General features: G+C 31.8%; 1 protein-coding gene across 2 annotated transcripts in view; it reads left to right on the forward strand.

Annotated features, from left to right (window-relative positions):
* Window positions 1–22,145, forward strand: part of LOC118189236 (uncharacterized) — a 119,702-nt gene that overhangs the window by 89,516 nt on the left and 8,041 nt on the right. Inside the window, exons 1-2 of one of the 2 annotated variants that reach the window (XM_035359812.2) lie at window positions 7,356–7,493; window positions 17,181–21,087. In XM_035359812.2, the coding sequence (XP_035215703.2) occupies window positions 17,188–21,087 (3,900 nt within the window). In that variant the 5' untranslated portion in view covers window positions 7,356–7,493; window positions 17,181–17,187. Of the gene's footprint in view, window positions 1–7,355; window positions 7,494–17,180; window positions 21,088–22,145 lie in introns of those variants that run through there. The other variant, XM_085815886.1, reaches the window with a different exon arrangement.

Genomic DNA, 22,145 nt, shown 5'->3' on the forward strand with positions numbered 1-22,145 from the left:
TTTTCGCGTAAGATAATTTTGAGGCCTTATTTTATTAATTTAAGTAATAAATGCACAGCGATTTTAATTTCAGATAACAAACCTTAAAAACACTTTGCTTGCGGTAAATTTAATATTAATACCAAATACTATTAATGAACCTTTTTAAAAAATACAGTTGCACTTCCGATTTTATAATCTTGATGCATAATTGATGAAAATCCTTAAGATGCACTACAGAGGGTATTTACACATTTTTAGAATGAATTCTATAAAGAATTTTTAAAAGAATCAATTGTTTTGGAATAAAAATTTCTCGCAACAGCTTATTTGAAAGCAGAAATATCGCCTGCTACTTTTAAATTTATTCTTTTTTTAAAATACCTCGTGTAAACAAGCTGTGTATTGAAGCATATGTTTTTACGCTTTCCGAAGAGAAATATTCCAATTGTATAATTCAAAAACGTTTACAAATGCATGGTTTTAAAATTCCTAAGTGCAAAATAAGCAACATTTTTAACAGAAAAGGGAAATATCCTCAGACATGACTTCTATGACAAAACGTTCCCAAATAACTACCCTAAAAAGATACTAAATTTCCTAGAGGAAATCTGCAGACTCACAAATGAATCGCAAAGTGTTTAAATTTATATTCGTAGTCGACAATAATAAAGCAAAATTTACAATTTAAAAAAACTAAAAACATAATGTTCAGCAGCTTTTGCCGAGGCATGTGGCTCAACGCTGGACAATTTGTAGAAGCCCATATGAAAACTATTTAGCAGAAAAGAAACAGAAATACCTTGTGACTCTTGATAAAGAATTTAAGCTCCATTTATTATTGAAAATGAAGAGAAAAAATATGCAATCCTGGTTCCGTCAATATAAAGAAAATTGAGTAAGGGTTTTATAATTGTCGCAGGATTCTCTTAAAGTGGGAAATTAAAAATCATAAGAATGAAAAAAAGTTTAAAAATCAACTCAACGTCCTATCAAGAGAATGTTTTACCCGGTCTTTGCAGAAAAAATTCTATTTCTTTGTCACAATGACGTTCAAAGCCTGAAATTGCATCAAACAAAGCAAACTTGTCATACTTGGAAAAGTACCACTGCATTCCTTGCAAAACAGATGAACTGATACAAGTCTTGCATATATATACCTTTTCAACATACTCCTGCGAAGTTGCCTGAAGTTTTACTTTGGACTATTTTAGGTCTTTCGTCTGTTGAAAAGATCTCTTTTTAAGAGCAAACCCACCACGGTTGATGGACTCTGAAAAGTAGTGGAAGAGGAATGGAAATGCATAACTCCAAAAATTTTACGAAAAACTCTCGTCATGAAAATCATGATGCAGACTTAAAGACTAGAAAAAAAATAGACTATCAGATCGAATATTTAAAAAAATACTCTTAATGTTTGTAAACTCATTAGGAATTTTCGAAGTAGGAAACACGAAAATGAGCAACGCCCTCGCCGGAACTCGAACCTGGACCTCTCGAATCGCGCCCAGTGTGCTACCGTTACATCACGAAAGCATGCACAAAGGAGGGAGAAAATACCTTTCTGGTACCCTTATATACGTATTTTGCCTATTAAAGGACGACTGGCGATTAGGGGACCAATCGTCAAATGCTGGTGGTGAAGAATCACCATCCACTACCTTTTAGTTTGGATGCCAGTGTACAGTCATTAGGATCTTTTAATACAGGAGATGTGGAATGCCCTCGCCGGGACGCGAACATGGACCTCTCGAAAACGCGCCGGATGTAGTTAACTTTAAACACTGAAGTAGCCTGACGGCAAACACACGCCATTAAGGAATCCTTAACTCTTCAGCTGAAGTAAGCAAAACCTTCCTTTAAATACTCTTTCTACCACATTTACATATAACGCGATACTAAAAACTTATTCTGGTAAGGAATAGTAGGTGGGGAACGAGAATAGACAGTAAAGCATGTTTAAAAATTTAAATAACTGTTAGAAATTTAAAATAACATCTACACATTTTAAACATTAATTGTATGGCCCCCAAATCATTCTAAAATGCGTAAACATCCACTGCATATTAATAGATATATACACATGGATCACTCTTATAAAAATAAGTTATTACTGAAATAGAATGCTTTTGAAAAATCATTTTATATAAAATATATTTAGGATGTATTTTGAGTCTATTTTATTATCATTTAATGTAACAGTCAAAAGCAATTTTTGAACATTCAAAAGAAAATGATTTTCAAAATATTTCATATTTCATACTAACAAAATGTTTAAATGTGTAAAGAAAATGCTCAATTATATTACATAAGTTACAAATTATCCTAAATTAGCCAATCACATCAAAAGGCTTTGAAGGGCACGAAAAGAAAGATTGACAATAAAGCATTGGTCTTACCTGTGCAGTGGTTTAATTCATTATAGGGAATCCATCTGAAGGGGACATCTGGTTGGCCAGTGGACAGATGGTCTTGTATTTGACGTCATGAGATAAACGACAGGAAGTGGTGATTTTTTCGCCCATTTTTTTTCCCGAAAAGTCTATTTGGTTCTGTTTGAATATCGGATGTCGACTTATAGTTTGGGTTAATTTTGAGATAAAACGTATTGTTACTCTCGCTGATCTCAGATCAAAAAGCCATTATCTTGTTTTCCATGTATTTTAATGAAAGAATCATCATAATTACTTCTTTAATGATCTTCTTACTTAATACGTTATTAATACAAATTATGATAGATAATAGTAAATTAATTCATTTTAAATATTATGATAGTTTATTATTATAATAAATAATACATTGTAACCAACAAGCGATGTTATCAAAGTGAAAAATCAGCAAATATATAAATACTTTTTTTTAATCGCAGGATAATCTATTAAACAAACGGTTTTAAGCATTTTAAATTGTTTACCATCCAGAGAACTTAAGAGATTACAGTTAAAGCCACACCATATATTTAATTATTACATTAAATATTTGTCGTGCTTGAAAATATGCTTATGAACGTTAACGGGAAATTTTAAACGTTAATTCTAAAAGTTCCGAGTGCAATAAAATAAGAAAGTCTTTTTTCTCGTGAGTTAATTACTGGCTAAAATCCATGCAATTTCCCAAACATGAATATCATAAAATAAACCATGAAGCTTAAACTCTTTTGTTATTTAAAAAAAAAACATTTTGCATATAACTTTTTAATAAGTTATACTATTGTAAAGAAAATAACTTATGTGACTTTATAACGCATTTTCTCCCTCCTTCCACGCCTTCGTAGTGTAACGGTAGCACACCGCACGTAAGGTCCAGGTTCGAGTCCCGGCAAGGACATTCCACGATATTCTCTCCTTCCTTCCAGCATGCCTTCGTGGTGTTATGATAGCACACTCGGCGTGTATTCCAGAGGTCCAGGTTCGAGTCTCGGCGAGGGCATTGCACACTTTTCACATTTCCTGCTTCAAACTAAGCTAATGACTATACAATTTTACGAAATTTATGTAGAATACTTTTATTACTAAGCAGGAGAAAGAATGCATACTTCTTTTAGTGAATAAACTGTTTTTATTCTTGTATAGGAAAGTAAAATGAAATCAGTAATTTATGATCAATTTTCCAATGAAAAATTGCTCCTAGATTTCAGAAGGGCTTAAGAAGTAACTCAGTATTTACTATTATTGGATAGCATACTGTTTAAATCACCTGTAGGTTCTGGCTATGTTTTCATTGATTCTTAATTTTATTATGGAAAGGCAGGCAAAGACTATCTGCTTAAAGTGAGGGTTGCCTTCGTAGAAAATTATTAGTATCCACGTTACATGCGACCAACCCGTTCACTAGGATCTGAAGCCGGGTCGAATTAGCAGTGTTCAGTCATGTTTTCCCTCGGCTGCTGGTGTGCCCATCTCCAGAACTATTCTTCTATCATAATCGACATCGAATATATGGAATTTTGAATATTTTCTTTCTCCTCGGTGTTAAATCATCTCATTTAGGGCACTTCAGTTCTTACCATTCGCTTGCTTTTTATTCCTCTTTAAATCAAGTTTTTCTTTCCATGTGTTTCAGATGGTATGGTTCTACTCACCCCCGTCGCATCCCTAAACATCAGTCGACTTATTTAAATTCATGGGTAAAAAGACGGAATATTCTGTCTTTATTCGTCGAATATTTATAAAATTCTTTGTGAAAGTGGTTTTTCACTTATTAGACAAACACCAACACAGAACTCTAGAGAAACACTGAAGAAAGAAACAAAAAATTGCGCCATTTGAGTTTTATTACTGTGTACGAAAAACAAAATTGCATCCCGTTATCTTATTATTGTGAAAAAAATCGTAACTCTCAGTTTTCGGTGACGGAAATTATTGCTCACGCTCATTCGCCTCTCAGTTTTTCTTTTAATTAAGAAAAGAGATACACTCCTCACCTGTCATGAACTATTCCACAAGGATTACAGATGTAAGTAAATAACTCACAGTGCAAGGAATTCAACAGTAAAAACACAAAATCTAGGCCTGGACAGAGCAAAGAATATATATATATATATATATATATAAATTCAACATTATTTATGAGTTAAATGAAATTTATGGAAAGTAAGTAAACGGTAAACCAAATAACATAAAAATTTAATAAAAATAGGTAAATTAATAATAAAAATTTAAAAATTCATCAGAATTAAATGACATAATAAATCAATTGAAAGATCAATAAATTAATTAAAACAAAACATCATACCGAGAGCAAAAGGAAGTTCAGTACTCTGATAACTTTCCAATGCTGATAATACCACACCAAGGGTAGAGCCCCATGCTGAAGGATTAATGATACGCTTCTCGCTGCTTGCCGTGAGATTAGCCTTACTTCATGTAACCTTTTGCATATTTGAGAGGACATAGAAACACCTGCTGAAAATCAAAAGCAAGTTCAAATGCCACCTGTCATGACAAACCGTTCCGATTAGACGTTCGCCAGCTCTGTCGGTCTGTGCGATATGTTGTACCAGCGCTGTTTTGTACGTTGAGATACCATTCCTCATTCGGAATATCCCCAAAATATTTCTTTATTCCTGATGTCTCACATCCTTGTATAGTATTCACATCTCGCTGCGTATTACACGCATTAATAACACAGACCAACTAAATGCATTAATTACTCAAGATTATGTAACTTAGGATCTTGTCTCGTTCTCTGGCTGTTAACTAGTGATTATTCAGGTTACTAATATTGCGTTCCATACTTCAGAAATTTTCATTTCGCTATGATCTGAGGGAGTTTTCTTTAAAAATGTCTCTATGAAGCCATCCCTCCTCTTAAACCGATAGTCCTCGAGTGTTTTGACATAAGCTAAATAAATCAAACCAAATATTTGGCTATGCAAAGTCTTTCATGACGTTGCGGTTTAACTTTTGTGGATGTAATAAAATCAAACTATTTATAAGAAAACGCGTTTTTAACAAGTGTACTTTCGAACTAAATTACCAAAATAGCACAGCGGGATGTTTTCCCTTTGTAACATTATTTTTCCTCTCCTAATCATAGAAAACAAAAAAAGAAGAAAACTTGCAACTGGAGACTAAATTAGAGAATTCAACAAATAAAAATTCTACAGTACGAACAAATCGATAGATTTCATTAATATTTTTTAAATATTATAGTTTAATGAAACACATTAATCCAATGATACGCTTGCATGTGTATGTTGTATTTCTCCTGTCTTTCATTTAATCATATTGTTGCATTCTACGGGTTCGTGGATTTGGAGTGATTGATGGCGACACTTCATGAAGAATAAAAACATAATTTATTCCTCAGTATTACACAAGAGAGTTCTAGAGACACGTTTACAGTCGTCGAAAAATACTCTGAAACAATCAGCAATGCAGCCTTCAGGCTATCAGGCTATAACGGCGGCGAAAACGACTTCACAGCAAAGCATTAAAGTACACTTCCGACTCGGTCGATCGCTCTCGAGCTAATCTCTGAACTAAAGACACTACTACCGAACTCAACATACTCTCAAGATAAACTCCGCGACATATTCCGCGTACAAGCAGGGTTTATATAGCTTTTGACATGACTCTGAGAACATTTTCGGGAAAACCGGTAAGAATTCGTTCTAGAGTGTTCTCGCCAGTCTATAGCATATCGCCAATTTTGTTGCCAAATATCGCCAAATAGGGGATTTCGCGCAAAATCTGGAAGCCTTACCTTTCTTTGCCACTTTCTGGCAACTCTAAGTTGTATGCGGGAAAGCTATTTTACCGCATTTCGTAATAATATCATTGAGCAATTAAAAATTCTTCACATATATATGTGCTTTAATTAGTGCAGCAAGTTAACTAGGGTGCACGTTAAAAGCTTTTAATTTAAAGGATTACTTTGGTTTAAAGGATTACTTTACTTATTCAATTATGGTAATGCATCGAAGGATATCTATCTGCCTGAGGAGAAGAATGCCTTTATGGACATAATGGAGGATTCGCTGACATCATGGAGGATGCATTTTAAAGTTTAAAGACCTAAAATGAAAGGAGTCTTGAAATTATTTGAAGTTAACTTTGTGAAAATACTTTCCCATCTATCTGTGAAGCAGTGACGATATGTATGAGTGTAAATAATTTTTATTACTTTCTATATATAGATATTTACACACCTATACAAGCTCATACACGCACACTACCGTAAAGAAAGAGGTTCAGGGAAGTTTGTAGAGACATTAGTTAGTTTAGAAGCAGGAAAGATGAAAAATAGCAACCCCCTTCGCCGGAAATCGAACCACTGACCTTTTGAAATACCGACTCAGTGTGCTGACCACTACACCACGAAGGCATGCTAGGAAGGCGGGAGAAATACCTTAGAAGTTTATTATTACTATTACATTACACAATTACTCGAATTACACTACACCATGATTTTATATATCAACTTCGCAACATAAAATATTGTTTTCCTGTAAGAAATTCGTATAATAAATTTTATACGCAACTATCGTAATAAGTTTTATAAATCATCGAAAATATTACCCAAAATAACTAAGATCGACTTCTCTAAATTAGTTAATCTTTTCCAACAACTTATTTAATTATTTCTGTCTCTTAGAAACCCCAGTCGCATCAATTCATCTTCCTAAAGCAAAATTTCCTTTTTCCAATTAAAAGCTGGACTTAGTCAACACCTTTATCTCTTGTGCCAATAAACAGACGCGCAGCGCGTTCAATTCGAAAATCTGTCTCGTGTCCGAATCACTCGTCTTGGACATAAATGGAACCAATCCCGGTTGTTCTAATCCTGATGCCTGTTTCTCGAGATAAGAAAATATTTTGGGGAAATTTTGTCTGAGGATTACTGGAAAGGCATAATGATTAGTTAACCCAGTACTAAATACCGAGTAAGTGTGGGCGAGCTATTAACCTTAGAAGGTATATAAGAGGCAAAATCTTTCAGACGCCGAATCTTGAGTATTTCTGACGGCTGGAGAGACTTTAGGAATTCCTTACTACTTTCTTTCATGAAAGGTATGTTATTTTAAATATTCTTACTATGCAAATAAATGTTTTTCGCTCCTTTCTGATGGATTTGAGTTTTATGAATGCAATTTTATAACTGTATATAAAAATATAATTTATTTAGAATAATAACATATGTCTAGCTTTAATTAGAATAATAACACATTAACTTTTCATATTTGGAACAGATAAAAAAACGCATTGAATTCAAGCAGTTTTACTGTACTACCAGTTTCGAATTATATATAAGAACGCTATAGCTATCTTTGTGATTTAATATTTGCATTATGGATTTAGTTAGCAATAAATACAATTGCGCTGCAGATCTCTTAATATTATTCAAGAATGATAGTCGTCCTTTATTTATTTTTTTTTTACTTTAAATATAAATATTAATTGCATTTAAAATAGTACTGTTAATCATCATATTTTAATTTAAAATCACATTCTCATCAGAATTATTTTCATGTCAATTCGGCATGAAATAGCTCCAATAATATTTGAAAATGTTATATTATAATGTATGAAACATAATTCACTCCGAGAAGAAAGAATAAATTCGATGTAAATATTTATCGGAGGAAAAGGAAATAAAAAAAAAAATCTTTTCTCCACAAATCATATGAAAGTGCATAATAACTTTAAGCACATCAATAAGAAATAAATTCTTTTTGTTTAAAGTTCATTTTATAGTCTGTTTTCCTTTGGATCATCCTTAGGCATTAAGAGTAAATTCTAATCCACTCCCTGATTTCCTGTTTTTGCCTTTATTTATTAACTGATGAAAGGTTAATAAATAAGAAAAAAAGGCCAATTAACATAGCTTAGAATATTATAATAATATTCTGTTTAAAAAAAAATAACCGATGTGCAGTCTACAGTAAATAATATTCTCAGTACTGTTACTAACGGCTGGAAACTACTTTGAAAATTTCATTGTGATGCTTATGAGATTACTCTGTGAGACTTTTTCACTATAAGAAGAATAAGGTAAATAAAGGTAAAATAAAGATAATATTTGTTTCAAACAATAACTTGGAAAAAGAAATTTTCGTTGACAATAAAACTGTAACATAATCAGTTAATGCGATCAGAAGGCAAAGATAAAGATCCTTTTGTAATTAAAAAATGCGAACTCTCTGACGTCATATTTCAGCCTTTTTCTCGCAAGAATAACTAAGAAGTGCAAAAACCCAGAGTAGTTAAATTATGTTTCCAATTTTCAAAGTATTTTCAGATCTGAAATTCAGAACTCAAGACAAGACTACGCAATTAAAAAAAAATATTATTATTTAATGTATTGGTGTAATAATGACAATAAAGTATTCATCGTACTGTGATAAAAACGCACTTATCCGCTTCCGAAGATCACGAAATTTTTTTGTGTCAAAGCATATCCAACAATTTTGCTTCATTACTACTAAAGTTATTATTTAATTATTAAGTTATTATTTTTACTAATGTTTTCAATAATTTTACTTCATTTATCATTCTTAGCCTTTCAAAGACTTCACATTTTAGTATATCAATAAATCATAACAATAGCATTTTAGTATATCAATAAATCATAACAATAGCTTGCCTGAAATCATGAGTTTTACAAATTGAAACTTATCTGTGATAAACTGGAAATAAATTTTAAGAAGAGTATTTTTGAAAGATGTGTTTTGATAAAAGATGACGAAAACAAAAATGTATAAAGGTGTATTTAAGAAGTCTGCTGTTTTAATGTTGCTTTTAATTTTTCTTTTCATTTCTGAATCATTGCTGTTTAATAAACTAATGTAAAGTATTTAATTCTCTTACCTCAAAATATATTTTTCAGAAAAATATCCTTATTTATTGTACTTAAGCTAATTTATAATAAAATTTATTTATTTACTTATTGTTTTATCACTAGACTTACATGTGCTTGTATATGTCTATTTATTAACTTCGCATTCTGAGATCGTACTTCATTTATAGGATTTATACTTATTTTCGAATACTTATAGTCAAAAATACTATAATTATCAAAGCTATATAAAATTTTCATGTTCGAATATGAAATGGGTTAAAATTTTAATACAAGGTCTTCAGTATCACATAAATAAATAAAATAAAATTTTAAATTAAAGAATAATAATAGTATTATAACTCTTTATAATCTGTTGAATACATTTTTCATTTTTTTTGTATACCAATGTTATTAAACATAGTGTTTTACAGCATATCTATGAGTAGAGAAATAACTTATAGAGATTGGAAAATTATAATGGGATTTCTAACTCAAGAAACGAACCAAAATATAATAACTAAGTATTTTCAGATACTAATTTCTTTTATATGAGTTTAATTTAACCAATTTGAATTTATATCACATGAATATTTTCTTAAGATATACGTTCTTCTATGAATATCGTTTATGATTGCTATATCTACTGTAAATAAATTATAAAAAAACTGGGAAATATTAAGGGATCTTCTTTATTTCAATTCATGTTTTTTAAAACATAATAGGTTTCATTATACAATTTTAGCATCCGCCTAGGATGGTTTAATATACTTCTACTAAATTATTAGCTTAAGTTTGTTGTTAATCGCTTATGAATACATTTAAACGTTAAGTTGAAGGAAATAATTTTCAGAAGAATGGAAATCAAATATTAGTCTGAGCAGAATATTGTGCTTTGAAACTTAAGCGTCAAGTTTCAGTGTTTGCATGTCATTCGTAATCATGACAAATGTAAACTTTGAGTAGCAACATTTTCCTCTTCATATATGTGAAAGTTTTTGGCATTAAAATAATGCGAGTTTTAAGCAAGACAGCAAATATACAGTAGTTTTCGAAAGATTACTGAAGCTATGAGGAGCGTGAGTAAGATCGTCAGGAACAAATTCGATGGAATAATATTCCTTTCGTATTTAAGTTTTTTAATACTTAGGTAAGATATCTGTAATTTTTGTCCCTAGATATGTGACAGAACATTTATTTACCTGAAAAACGCAAAGGCTGAAGAATGGAATAGTCCAGAGATTATATTCAGCAATACTTGGTCTGTGAAACAAGAAGAAAGCTTAAATATTTTAAAACTTTATATCATCGAAAGCAATACATTAAGTATAATTCTTGGATTAATTTTTGCTTTCTATTAGTAACTACAAACTTTGGAATATCAAAATATAACACAGTATATAAAGCTTTATAAAACTGAAAGGTGGTTTAAATTCCTTTTACGATCATAAGGAAACATTATAATAATAATAATACAGAAAATGAAACAATTCCAAATCTTCTGATTAAAATATTTTACAATTAAATCTTTTGAACAAAACCATGAAATCGAAATATTTGCAGCCATTCTCATTAAACTATGTACTAACCATATATAAATTATTACAGAAATTCGTTAACTTTATTACGGAAATTCGTTAGGTATAGGGCTTGAATCTGAGTTTTAATGAAACGAAAGAATTTATTTCAAGATTTAGTAATTTAAGAATCTTTTCCTCCATGTCCAACGTCACTCAGTTCGCCAACAATAATGTTTTCATCGGGAAGCTGATAGCGGATGCGCTTACTCTACATATAAAAAAGAATCCTTTTTATAAGCAACTAGCCGCTACGTGTCCAGCCTTCGTCTGGCTTTTAAATGTACCGGCAAAATGCCTAAATGGAGCACCAAACATTAAATTTAAAAACTGCACAAAATTTTACTCTTCAGAACAACTTACTGAGCAGAATTCTGAGAAAGAGATTTTGAAAAGTTTTCATAGAGTAAGTTATATTATAAGAACTCAGGTTGCATACTTGAATACATACAGATCACTTCAGGAGAAAATCTCGTGAAAATAGAAATGATGCTAGATATTAGTTATAAACTAATTCAAACTCAGCAGTGAATTAGTAATAAAGTATCCCATTATGGAGATACAACAGAAGTTTATCCGAGTACTAGAGAATAAATTTCGTGTCACAACTCATTCACAACTGAGAAAATTTGGCATTTAAATAGCAGATAGATGCATTTTCGGTACCGATAAGCTACATCGTATTACTTCATTATCAAGTAAAATTAAAATGCATATCCAATATTATAAAACGCTAACTGATACCAACACAGAGCATATGATGGCCAATTTCCCTGTACTTGATTTTTTTTATTACCAATTTCTCTAGTTTTATTTATAACGTAATACACAATAGAAAATGTCTATATTATGAGATTCAGTCACACTTTCAGCTATGTAAAACAATCGTAGAGAAAATACAATGAGTATATGCATGCCTTTCCAAATGTAGACATTTGGTTCATACATATGGTTAATATTAAAGATAGTAGGTTTCTGAACTTAAGTGTTAATTTTTGCAGCCGTCTGTTAAAAAGGTCTATTTTTTTTTTAATCTGAAAGCTTTCAGATTTTACATTACGCGAAAAAGAGCGTTTTTTTCATGTTCTCTATGCTACCTTTATTTATTAAATTTCATTTTCTTCGCACTTAAACCATAAAATTCAGTTCAACAGCAATATCGCAATATAATTTTAAAATGAGCCTATCTTTAGAATTTCCGATACACAGTCTCGCGAGTTGGAGATAAAAATGTGTCTTTGTTTCCGTACAGTGTTGCCATTGCTTGCTTTGAAATCGTTAAGCTTCTTAATAAAAAATTCGTTAAAGTGTTACAAACTATGAAATCGAAAATAAAACAAATTTGGTCTTCCAGATATCCAAATTCGGTGGAGAATTACGTTATTCAAAATTTGATGGCTCTAGCTACCGTTTTTTCATCACAGTGCGAAAAATATACATGTAGTTTTGCAGATTCTTCATTATTTAATTTCTTTAAATGTAATACAGGGCGATAATATTTGGTGGCAAAAGTTTGAAAAGTGATATGTGTATTTGCAGTGAATCGGAGCAAAATGACAAAATGAAATTAATAGCCCTTCTGAGGTAACTCTCCTTTGAGCTAATAAAAATATACGAAAAAAAGAAAGGTTGAATGCCTTGTTTCTAATTTAATGCAGAAGAATGTGCTTTAACATAAGATTAGTTTTAAGGATCTAACCGAAGTCTTTGAAACTATAAAAAGGAAGAAAAAAATTTTCAAATGTAAGTTTTTTCTTACTCTTATTATTTCCAGCCATACATTATTTTATAACTAATAAATTTCTATTTAATACATTTGTATTAAAAGAAAACATCCTAAAATAAACATTATTTTCGATCTTACTATAAATTTTGGTTTGTATCGAAAAATCAAATTTTTCATATCAATATTAAATTTTCTAAATCGTCTATATATGCGGACAGAAATGTCGCTCACGTGTTTAAGACATCCCATTATGCGTGCCACGGTTTTTGGAATAGTTAAAAGTTATTATTATGATTATCACCATTATCAGATCAATCCATTAGTACATGTAAATATGTATTATATACGCCACATACATTATGTATATCATTAATACATATAAGAATAATATTTAGTTTATGAATATTTTTAACTTATCGAGTATGTTAGCATGATTTTCGGAATCTAACAAAATATATAATTAAAGGTGAATTGTTTTTAGTACAATATTTGTTAAATATTGTACTAAAAACAAAAACCGTAGATATATTATGTGTTGTGATAAAATGGCTATTATTTTGCAATAAAGCTTGCATTTCTTTAAGTATTTCTACAGCTCTTTCTTGTTTGCTTCAAATATGATTTTGGAAAAAAAAATTATATTAATTGTGATTATTGTTAAAATGAAATTTTTTAGTGTCACCTTTTTTGGTAATCATAATATACCTACGTAATATAACATAATATAATATAATATTGTTGCTTGCGTACGGGTTCATAATAGATTGAATGCACAAGCCCAATAATGGGTTAATAAAATTTATTCTTATCAAAACAAAATATATCAGAACTTTGGAATTTTCCTCAGAGATTTTTGTACAGATGTTCACAATATCACGCGATGTAATAAGTAGTTATACTTGAAACTACTAAAAAAGAAAATACAACGTAATACAAAGCGCATCTAAAGAGAAAGCTAATCTCAGTTATCGCGGAACTAAACAACTCGCAACAACAGTAACTAAGCAATTTTACTCACACGCTCTCTCTTCGGCTTTTATTGCTTTTAAACCGGTCGCGAGATATTTATAGTACTTTCTGTTTCTCGAAATTACTGAAAATCAATAAGATGATGGAATTACTGTTACAGATAACATCGTGGTCAATTACATTTATTCAATTTTAATACAAGTTACCGAGATACCCATTTAATCATTTTAAATGCATGTGCTCCTGTATTCTTACTTTTCCGGCATAGCATCTCTCTTAAAATGTCTTTCGCTCTGCATTGCACGGGGAAATGCAATAGTTTTAATTATAATTCTACTAAAATTAACTATCTAAATACAAAATTGATAACAATATTATGAAATATATAGTTAAAATATTTCATTTGTTTCTTTTAAGTACAATGTTTTTATTGAAGAACGTTGTTCTATGCAAACAAGATGTGATAAATCACAATTGTTTTTAGAGGCAGTAAAGCATGTACTCTTTCACGGGTATCTTCTCTTGTGTATCTAATTAATACGCAATAGTAACTTAAAATAATTTCTTTATAATAATAAAAAGAAGAAATGATTGCTTAAACTAGCTAATTTTTTATTGTTTTTTATCTAAATTTATATGATGAAAATGTTTTAATTGCCTGCAGCACGAAGTCTGGCTTAGTATCATAAACATTAAACTAGTTGTTAGCAAATAAAAGTTAATAAAAAAGAGACCCAACTCACAATCCCCTCCCAAAGTTCTTAAAAAAAAGGAAATTATATAAAATAAAATGATAAGTATTTGAGCAAAAGAGATTTTTGAAAAGCATCAACTCTTTTATAGTTGGTCACCAGTTGTTTTTACAATAAGAAACTAAAGTATATTCCAAATAGGAAAACCACAGAATCACGAAAATATGCATTTTATAGATGTTGTAAAGCAGAATCCATCTCAAATGTTTCCTTGTGATGCAATGTTAAAAAGTCTTCCACAAAGGCATCCCTCTCTTTGAGCAGATAGCCGGAGAGTGTTTTGCTATAATCAAATAAACCAAATCAACCTTTGATGCACTGACAAACACATCCAGCTAATAAATGCAAGATTATCGGCGACAGCGCAGTTGATGTTTTGGTGAAAGTTTACAATAGGGTGATCTTAATATTTTTGATGATTTTTTAGGAAGCCAAGAATGGCACCAAAAAACAGTGTTTCCAAGATGACTGACCAAAACAACGCCAACAATGTATGTTACGAAAATAACAAAAGTACATATCTTGTGTATTCTTGGCTACGTCTCATCGTCATCGTCAGATGACTGATGCACGTACAAAATACAAATCATATAGTTCTGGAATTGATCCTCTTTCTCCTGATCCCGGTATTGGTGACGCTACATATAAACTCCGCAAAGTAGGAATTCAAAATGTCGTTCGACGACTGCCGAAGACACCGCTTACGAAATGTGGAGCCCCTTAATGTGGCTCCACATGCCTTCAATGGTGTTTGTATGAGCGCCTGTTTCGAGAACTTTCTCGCGACAAACACACCCATAGCCATCCGATTGATCTTTAAGCTCAACCAGATGCATATCGTTCGTACTAACTTAAGATTCATAGCGAGAATTAATTAAACCTTCATTCATGCACTAATCAGTTACAACTTTCTTACCCTTTCGCTCTAAATCATAGGGGTGGGGAATGCGCATTTGTCTTGTCATACGGTAACTTTTCGTGGAAGTGATGAGACAACGATCAATTAAAATTAGCCAGCAACTGAAAAGGTCAATTAACGGTAATTCCAATTCCAATAATTCAAAATACGTAATCACATATGTAACCTTCGATCACTAAACTAAGAAGTTCCAATCAGATTAAACTAAAGAAAAACACTTGCACGTTATAATAAAATGACTGCCATAACATTTGAAAAACAGAGTAGATTCTGAGTTACCAAAAAACTAGTAGCAGCGTCTGTATTTAGCGCCAAATCATAGGAAATCCTATTCTGCACTAGAACCGATATTTCACATATCGGTTCTGAAGAAGCCTGATATTCTCTAAAAACGGATATGACAGATAAAATAGTACTTGGTGGTAACCTATTCAGTACTAATATCACCTATGCTTACAGAAGCGTCGCCACGGTAAAAGACGGTTATGTTTAACTTTGCAATGTGAAACAAACATACGCAATTCAGCGTTATGTGGATGTCAAATGTTTCTTACCTTTTTTAGGAATGGCGAATTCAATTTTGAAATGAAAACGAAGGCTGCGCAAAAATAGAGGGCGTCTCAGTTTTGTACCATAGTTTGCTGATACTATAGTTATTTTGACATTTACAAGGATGTCAGATTCGTTTTTATGCAAGTATTTTCAGAGGCAATTTTGTTGCTTAGATGCACAAAACATACTTAATTTAAAATTAAAATAGGTAATTTATGAAATTAAAACAAGACTTCAAAATTAAACTTTTATGAGGAGAAATGAGAAATAATCGCAGATTTTGGTTATTTACTATTCTTACTAGCCTCGTACTTAGCCAATGTACTTAGCTTCGATTTCTCTTTATATTGTCAATTATGCTCGTAGTCATTTTATTTCAGAAACAAGCTATTCAGAGGAAAGAATGTCGTAAACATAAATCACAAATTCAATTACAAGAAAAAAGGTTAATAGAAGAGAGAAATACAACAATTTCAGACGAAAGAAAAGCTGTCAGTACAAACTAATGTAGCAGGACCCAAATGTTCGTTACTCAAGATATCCCGACATTTCCTTAAAAAGATTTTAACAACCAACGTATACCTTCTTCCCTATCTTCCACTTTCTATTGATCAGAGTAATTCCAGTATCTGACTGGGCGGGGTAATGCCAGATAGGACATTTAAGGTTAAGCCAAAAATCACAGTTAATTCGATAGCACTTAAAAGCAAATGGAGGAAAGAGAAATAACCTGCATTATAATTAACAAAAATACAGTCAACTATTTATCTCTATTTTTGAGCACTTTAATTAGGAGAATAAATTTATTCGATCATGTAAATTAGATAAACATTAAAAATAAGGAGAATACACTTAAAAATCAAACGGAAAAAAGACTCCTCCCCCCATATTACTCTTGTTTTTTTTATAGCAGTCAATGAGATTAATAGCTAATGAGACAGAGGATTAATAGCTGTGCACGTTTTGTTTTTGTGATTTAGAAATTTTTTTTCAATAAGTTATTTAACAATATTTATATATTTTTGATCACATATACAGTTAAATGGCACACTGTTTTTGATAAGTATAATTCCTAAATATTATGGCACCATCTGCTATCACTGTTATTATCTCACTTATTACCTTCTCCTTTTTGCATGTCTCTAGTAAAATTTCTTTTATTCTGATGATTTCTTTTGACAAAGCTCAGATACTTCCCAATGTGGTTAATCGGGTACTGACCGTACTTATTACGTTTACTTTCGTAATAATAAATTAAAAAAATACCATAAACAGCAATTCTTGTCACATTTGAGATTCTTACTTTGTATTTGGCATTTTACACTGGAACGCTTAAATAAATTATATGGAAAATAGCCTTAAAATTATTTTTTTGTTATTCTGCTTTAAGGAAGAATTTATTTAAATCATTTTTTTTTAAATTTCAGGCTCGCTATGAGGGTAAAAAGCAGTCTACTAAAATGGTTGGTAATACTGCTGTTCGTATCCCAACTTGCAAAAAGTGACTCTTTCTATAAACTTGAATCAAGAAGCTCGACTTGGAATACGAGAAATAGAAACGGCTTATCGGTCAAGTCCCCTTTTCTGGAAGTTATACGGCATAGAACGTTAGATATAAGGAACAGCAGTCCAGAAACGTTGAATGATGTTACAGATTTCAGAAACAGTTTTGTCACTTTTAGGACACGAGTTGATTATAGAGTGCTTCGAGCGAAAGACATGGCTGTAAGTCCGACTTTTAGGTTAGGCTCCCAAAAGTCTGATGTTCCAAAGGAAACAAATTACGGAAAAGAAACCCCACTTTTTGAGAAGAAAATGGATACAGCAAATTTGAAAAGAAATGGATTATTTCGAAAGACCAAAAACACAGCAGTTCAGATAAATGGGAGGAGGCTATTGATCAGAAGTAAACAACCGAAAAGCGATGGTATTAGAAATGTAAGGACAAAGATGATTATTGATAACAGCCTCCAAAGCAGATCTCTAACTTCTTTTGATAACCACAGAAAATCACTGGTACGTAGACAGGATTTACGACAAGTCCAAGGAAAGCAGGTTATTTCTGACAGAAAATTCTATATGATTAGTGCTAGAAAAATGAAAGATACTAAACAGATGATAATGAAAACTACTCCAATGGATATTAAGCAATCAGAAGCCAGGCTTTATTCATTTGAGTTCTTTTCACCCTCTTCACAAAGAAACAGTATTTTCCGAATTCATGCAAGTGGTATGGCTAAAGTTAATTTAAGAATAAATAATAGGAGAAACAGTCAGATCAGTAAAAGTTCACTAAGGTCTCGGGATGGTGCCCGAAATAGTGACAGAAGAATAAATTTGTCACATCTAATCGTTACACCTGATGGAAAAAGTATTAATAGAAACCCTGTTTATGAAAATAAAGAAAGGATCCCTCAAGGCAAGGAATTTGAAGTATCAACAATTAGGAAAAAGGTGGTTACAGAAAGCATAGCAGCAATATTTAAAAAAAGATCTATTAACATACTGAAGCGTGATTCTCGAAGCATCTTCTCGGTTAGACACAGTGCAACTCAAAGATTTTCCACGACTCGAAAATCAAGTTCAGAAGAAAACTTTTCAACTCAGCATTACAGAAGAAAGAGTTTAAGTGATGAATTGAGAAGAAATACAAGACGTGACAATAATTCGCGAATTTCGAATAATAATATGGAGAACAATGTTCTGCAGGATAAACACAGGAAAGAAACTGATCTCGGTCACCAGACTGGTCGGAGATATCAAAGAATACTTCACTCTAGATCAAACAGACGGCAGAATGATCAGCAGCGATGGAATATCAAGAGTGGTGACGAAATTAGGACTACCAGAAGGAGACAAAACTTTGGAGTCCAGAAGATAGATCTAAACAGAAATCTTCGTATTCAACATTTTAGAAAAACGTCAGGCTTATATTCAAGAAAGATGGAAAATACTATTAGTTTTACTTCACAAAGATATTTGAACGATAAAACTGGTAAATATTCTGGATATGTAAAGGAATCCAAAAGCTTATTCACGACTAGTCAAAATGATGAAACAGCGCATGTAAAACAGATGCCTAGAGGAAGGTTACATGTAGCTGATAAACAAGCACAAAGAAATTTCAAGAATTTCAGAAATGAACACACCAGGGAAACCATTAATGATCCTCGTCCTCTTGATGACGTAACATTTGATAAGACCTTTGATCATATTAGAAAGAGAAGAGATAACAATGTTGATGCTTTACATGCCGTTCGTTCATCTAAGAAATTGAGATCAAATATCTTGAGGAGAAACGAAAGAAGAGAATACTACGCAGGTACTTCAAGAAGAACAGTCAAATCTTCCCAAGAAGAGGTAAAAATCCAAAATGGGCCAAATGAAAGACTGTTCATCAATAATAATATAGAAAACGACAATAATCTAAAAAAATTCCGGAATGTCTATAAAACTATTCTGAGTCGCCAAAATGGGAAAAGATTTCGAGAAATGCCCCTAGAAGAACGATATGCCAACCAAGAACGATGGACATCAACAAATGATTTCGGAATTCGAAAATTTGAAAGAATAAGACCTAATAATGTGGAAATTAAACTCTTCCAGAATTTGGATAGAGTCATTCTGAACTGCCGAAATGGGAGAGGTTTTAGAGGAAAGTTCCTAGAAAGCCGATATGCCGGCCACGACCGACGGACATCAAGAAATCACTTGGAAACTCGTGAAAACAAAAGATTGGGAAACAGAATAGGTGTTCTTCGTAGAAAAGACTATCCGAAGATTCAAGATAAAAACATGAATAAAAGAAAAATTTATAGAAATACAAGAAAAATCTTCATTAGCATAAGTAGAGAATTTTTAAGAAAAGAAAGAAGCTTGAGGTTTGGAAACAGCATGGACGAAGTAATCGACGCTCAAAAAACAGTCGTAATGAGCAATGAAAAAATAAGCAGAATGACTGTAGAAAACAATAAAAACTTTCCTTCTGAACAAATGCAGCTAATGAGAATTTCAGTGAACGGCGATAGGAAACAAAGACAACAGCGTGAAATTTCAGTTTCTAAAGTACGAATAGAGAAATATATAGCTTCACCTATAAAGCAAATATATCAAAAGGATAAAGATTTTACTGCAATTAGAAAACTTTTATTTAGAGAACAGAAGCTGGATGTTCAGACGCATCGCACAACAATGATTAAAAACAAACGACTGCTTTACAGACAATCACGTAACTTGCAAATTAGTAGAAGAGAAAATTCAAGATCTGGGAGAAGCTCTACAATAATCAAACGAAATGATATGCGGGATGTATCTGAAGCACAGTTCACCACTCAAAGGTATTCTAGGTATTCTGATACTCGCCTACATTCAGAAATAAGATCTCACAAACGAATTAAAAACTCCGTACGAAAGGTGTCTCTGACCAACAATCGCTTTTCAAATCAGTTTGTTAGTACAATCAGCTTGGAAAGAAGCAGATTTTCAAGTCTTCGAACTGAAGGTTACAGAAAAGTATCATTAATACAGCAAGCTACAGTTTTAATGGAAAAGGATCTTTCAATTTCTGGAACTATAATAAATAATTACAAACTTCAATTTAAAAGTACGTTTTCAGGAAAATTTTATTTAAGTGAGAAAGATATCACCCGTTGCTACAAAGTAGATTCATTTGAAAATTCTTCATTCACAGAAACAGTAGTTTCTCGAGCATTTTATGAACAACAAAATTATTTTAAGCCTATTACTTTTGCTGATGTTCAGAATAATACACACCAGCCGGATTCTCATAATTATAATATTTTTTCCATCTTAGGAAATTCGAAACAGAAATTCAGAATATTACGTACTTCTAATGGTGCAAGCAGTCAAATTAGAATTGTCAACGATGTCCATTCACATCATTACGCAAGGACAATGTTTCACCATTTCCACGCATCCCCTACACAAACTGTAAATATACGAACTAGGTCATCATACTTCTCCTTTCCAGTTAGTCAACGAAGAAACAAAGTATTCAGAATGAAAAATAAAAGCATTAGATTAACTAAAGGATATACCCCATTCGAATCTAATTATTTTGGAACTTCCTTTTCAAAAAGCCAGAAGAACAGAAATATAAAGTTATCGAAAGCTATAACTGATTCTACTAAAACCTCGCCTTTACACGAATGTTTCATCGAGCTGCCTGTGCATAATATTGCCAGCTGTATATCGTTCAAATCGAATTTCAGCCACAACGAAGGAAAAAACATCTTTAGACCACATATGAAATCTAGTATTCTTTCAGTTTCACGCTCTTCAACGAAGTCTTCCAGAGTTAGAAGTTTGCCTGAAGTAAGTTACATTAATTCAGTTCTGTAATAATGTTATGTATAATTTGTCACCAGTAAGTACTCAGTTCAACTTTATAATATAAGTAATGTATCTTAGAATTTAAGCTATGTAACTAAATTTGTAGAGAATCACCTTTCTCAATTATCAAAAAGTGCATTGTAAATCAAAACTAGATGCATTCAAAATATTAAAATTAGCACTTAATACAAGTCGCATGTGCACTTAATGTTTAATAAGACTGCAAAATTGCAAAAGTTTTATATTATTATTTAGTGAAAATGTTTTGCTTTAATTTAGACTGAATTTACAATTTTCAGAAGTGTTGAATCTGAAATCATCTTAATGTTTTACCCACTACGCACATTTTTTTATTGTAATTTAGGTTCACCTCTTAATGTTAACTTATTTTTTAATTCTTGCATAACCTGTTCAATTCAGTAAAGAATAATATAATAAAAAAATCATGTCTTCCCAAAAAGTAGAAAATACTATATATATGTTTCAATAGAAAGCACTTTTAAAGAATATAAAATGCTATATAATTTCACGGAAGACGAGGAGCTGGAATAAAAACTGTTCCAGCTAGAAGGAGTTTTGAATATATAAGTGAGCACATTATGCAGTGACTCTACACAGGGTGTATCAGTACAGAATTGACAAACTTTCAGGAGAGATAGAGTACACCTAGATGATGGGAAATCCTATAGGAATGCATGGTCGGAAACGCTTTCCTGGCGCGATAGTGACGACACAAATGTCAATAAAGAATGGACACGAACAGGGTGAGAAAACATGTTTATTATTCGGAGTATAACACAAACAAAGAAAAAACAACTTAAAGAGACAACGATCATCATCAAAGAAATTAGTCAAAATTACGACCCGGACCTGCTACACAAAACATAATAAAACATGTTTTGTGTCCTTCCTTTTTTGTTTTTTATGTCGTCACTACCGCGCTAGGAAAGCGTTTCCGACCAAGCATTCCTATGTGACTTCCATCCTCTAGGTATACTCTATCTCTCCTGAAAGTTGGCCAACGCTGTACTGATACACCC

Source organism: Stegodyphus dumicola, chromosome 1 (genome assembly GCF_044657685.1).
Source record: "Stegodyphus dumicola isolate Sdum_Otavi_A_Nest chromosome 1, ASM4465768v1".
Lineage (NCBI taxonomy): Eukaryota > Metazoa > Arthropoda > Arachnida > Araneae > Eresidae > Stegodyphus > Stegodyphus dumicola.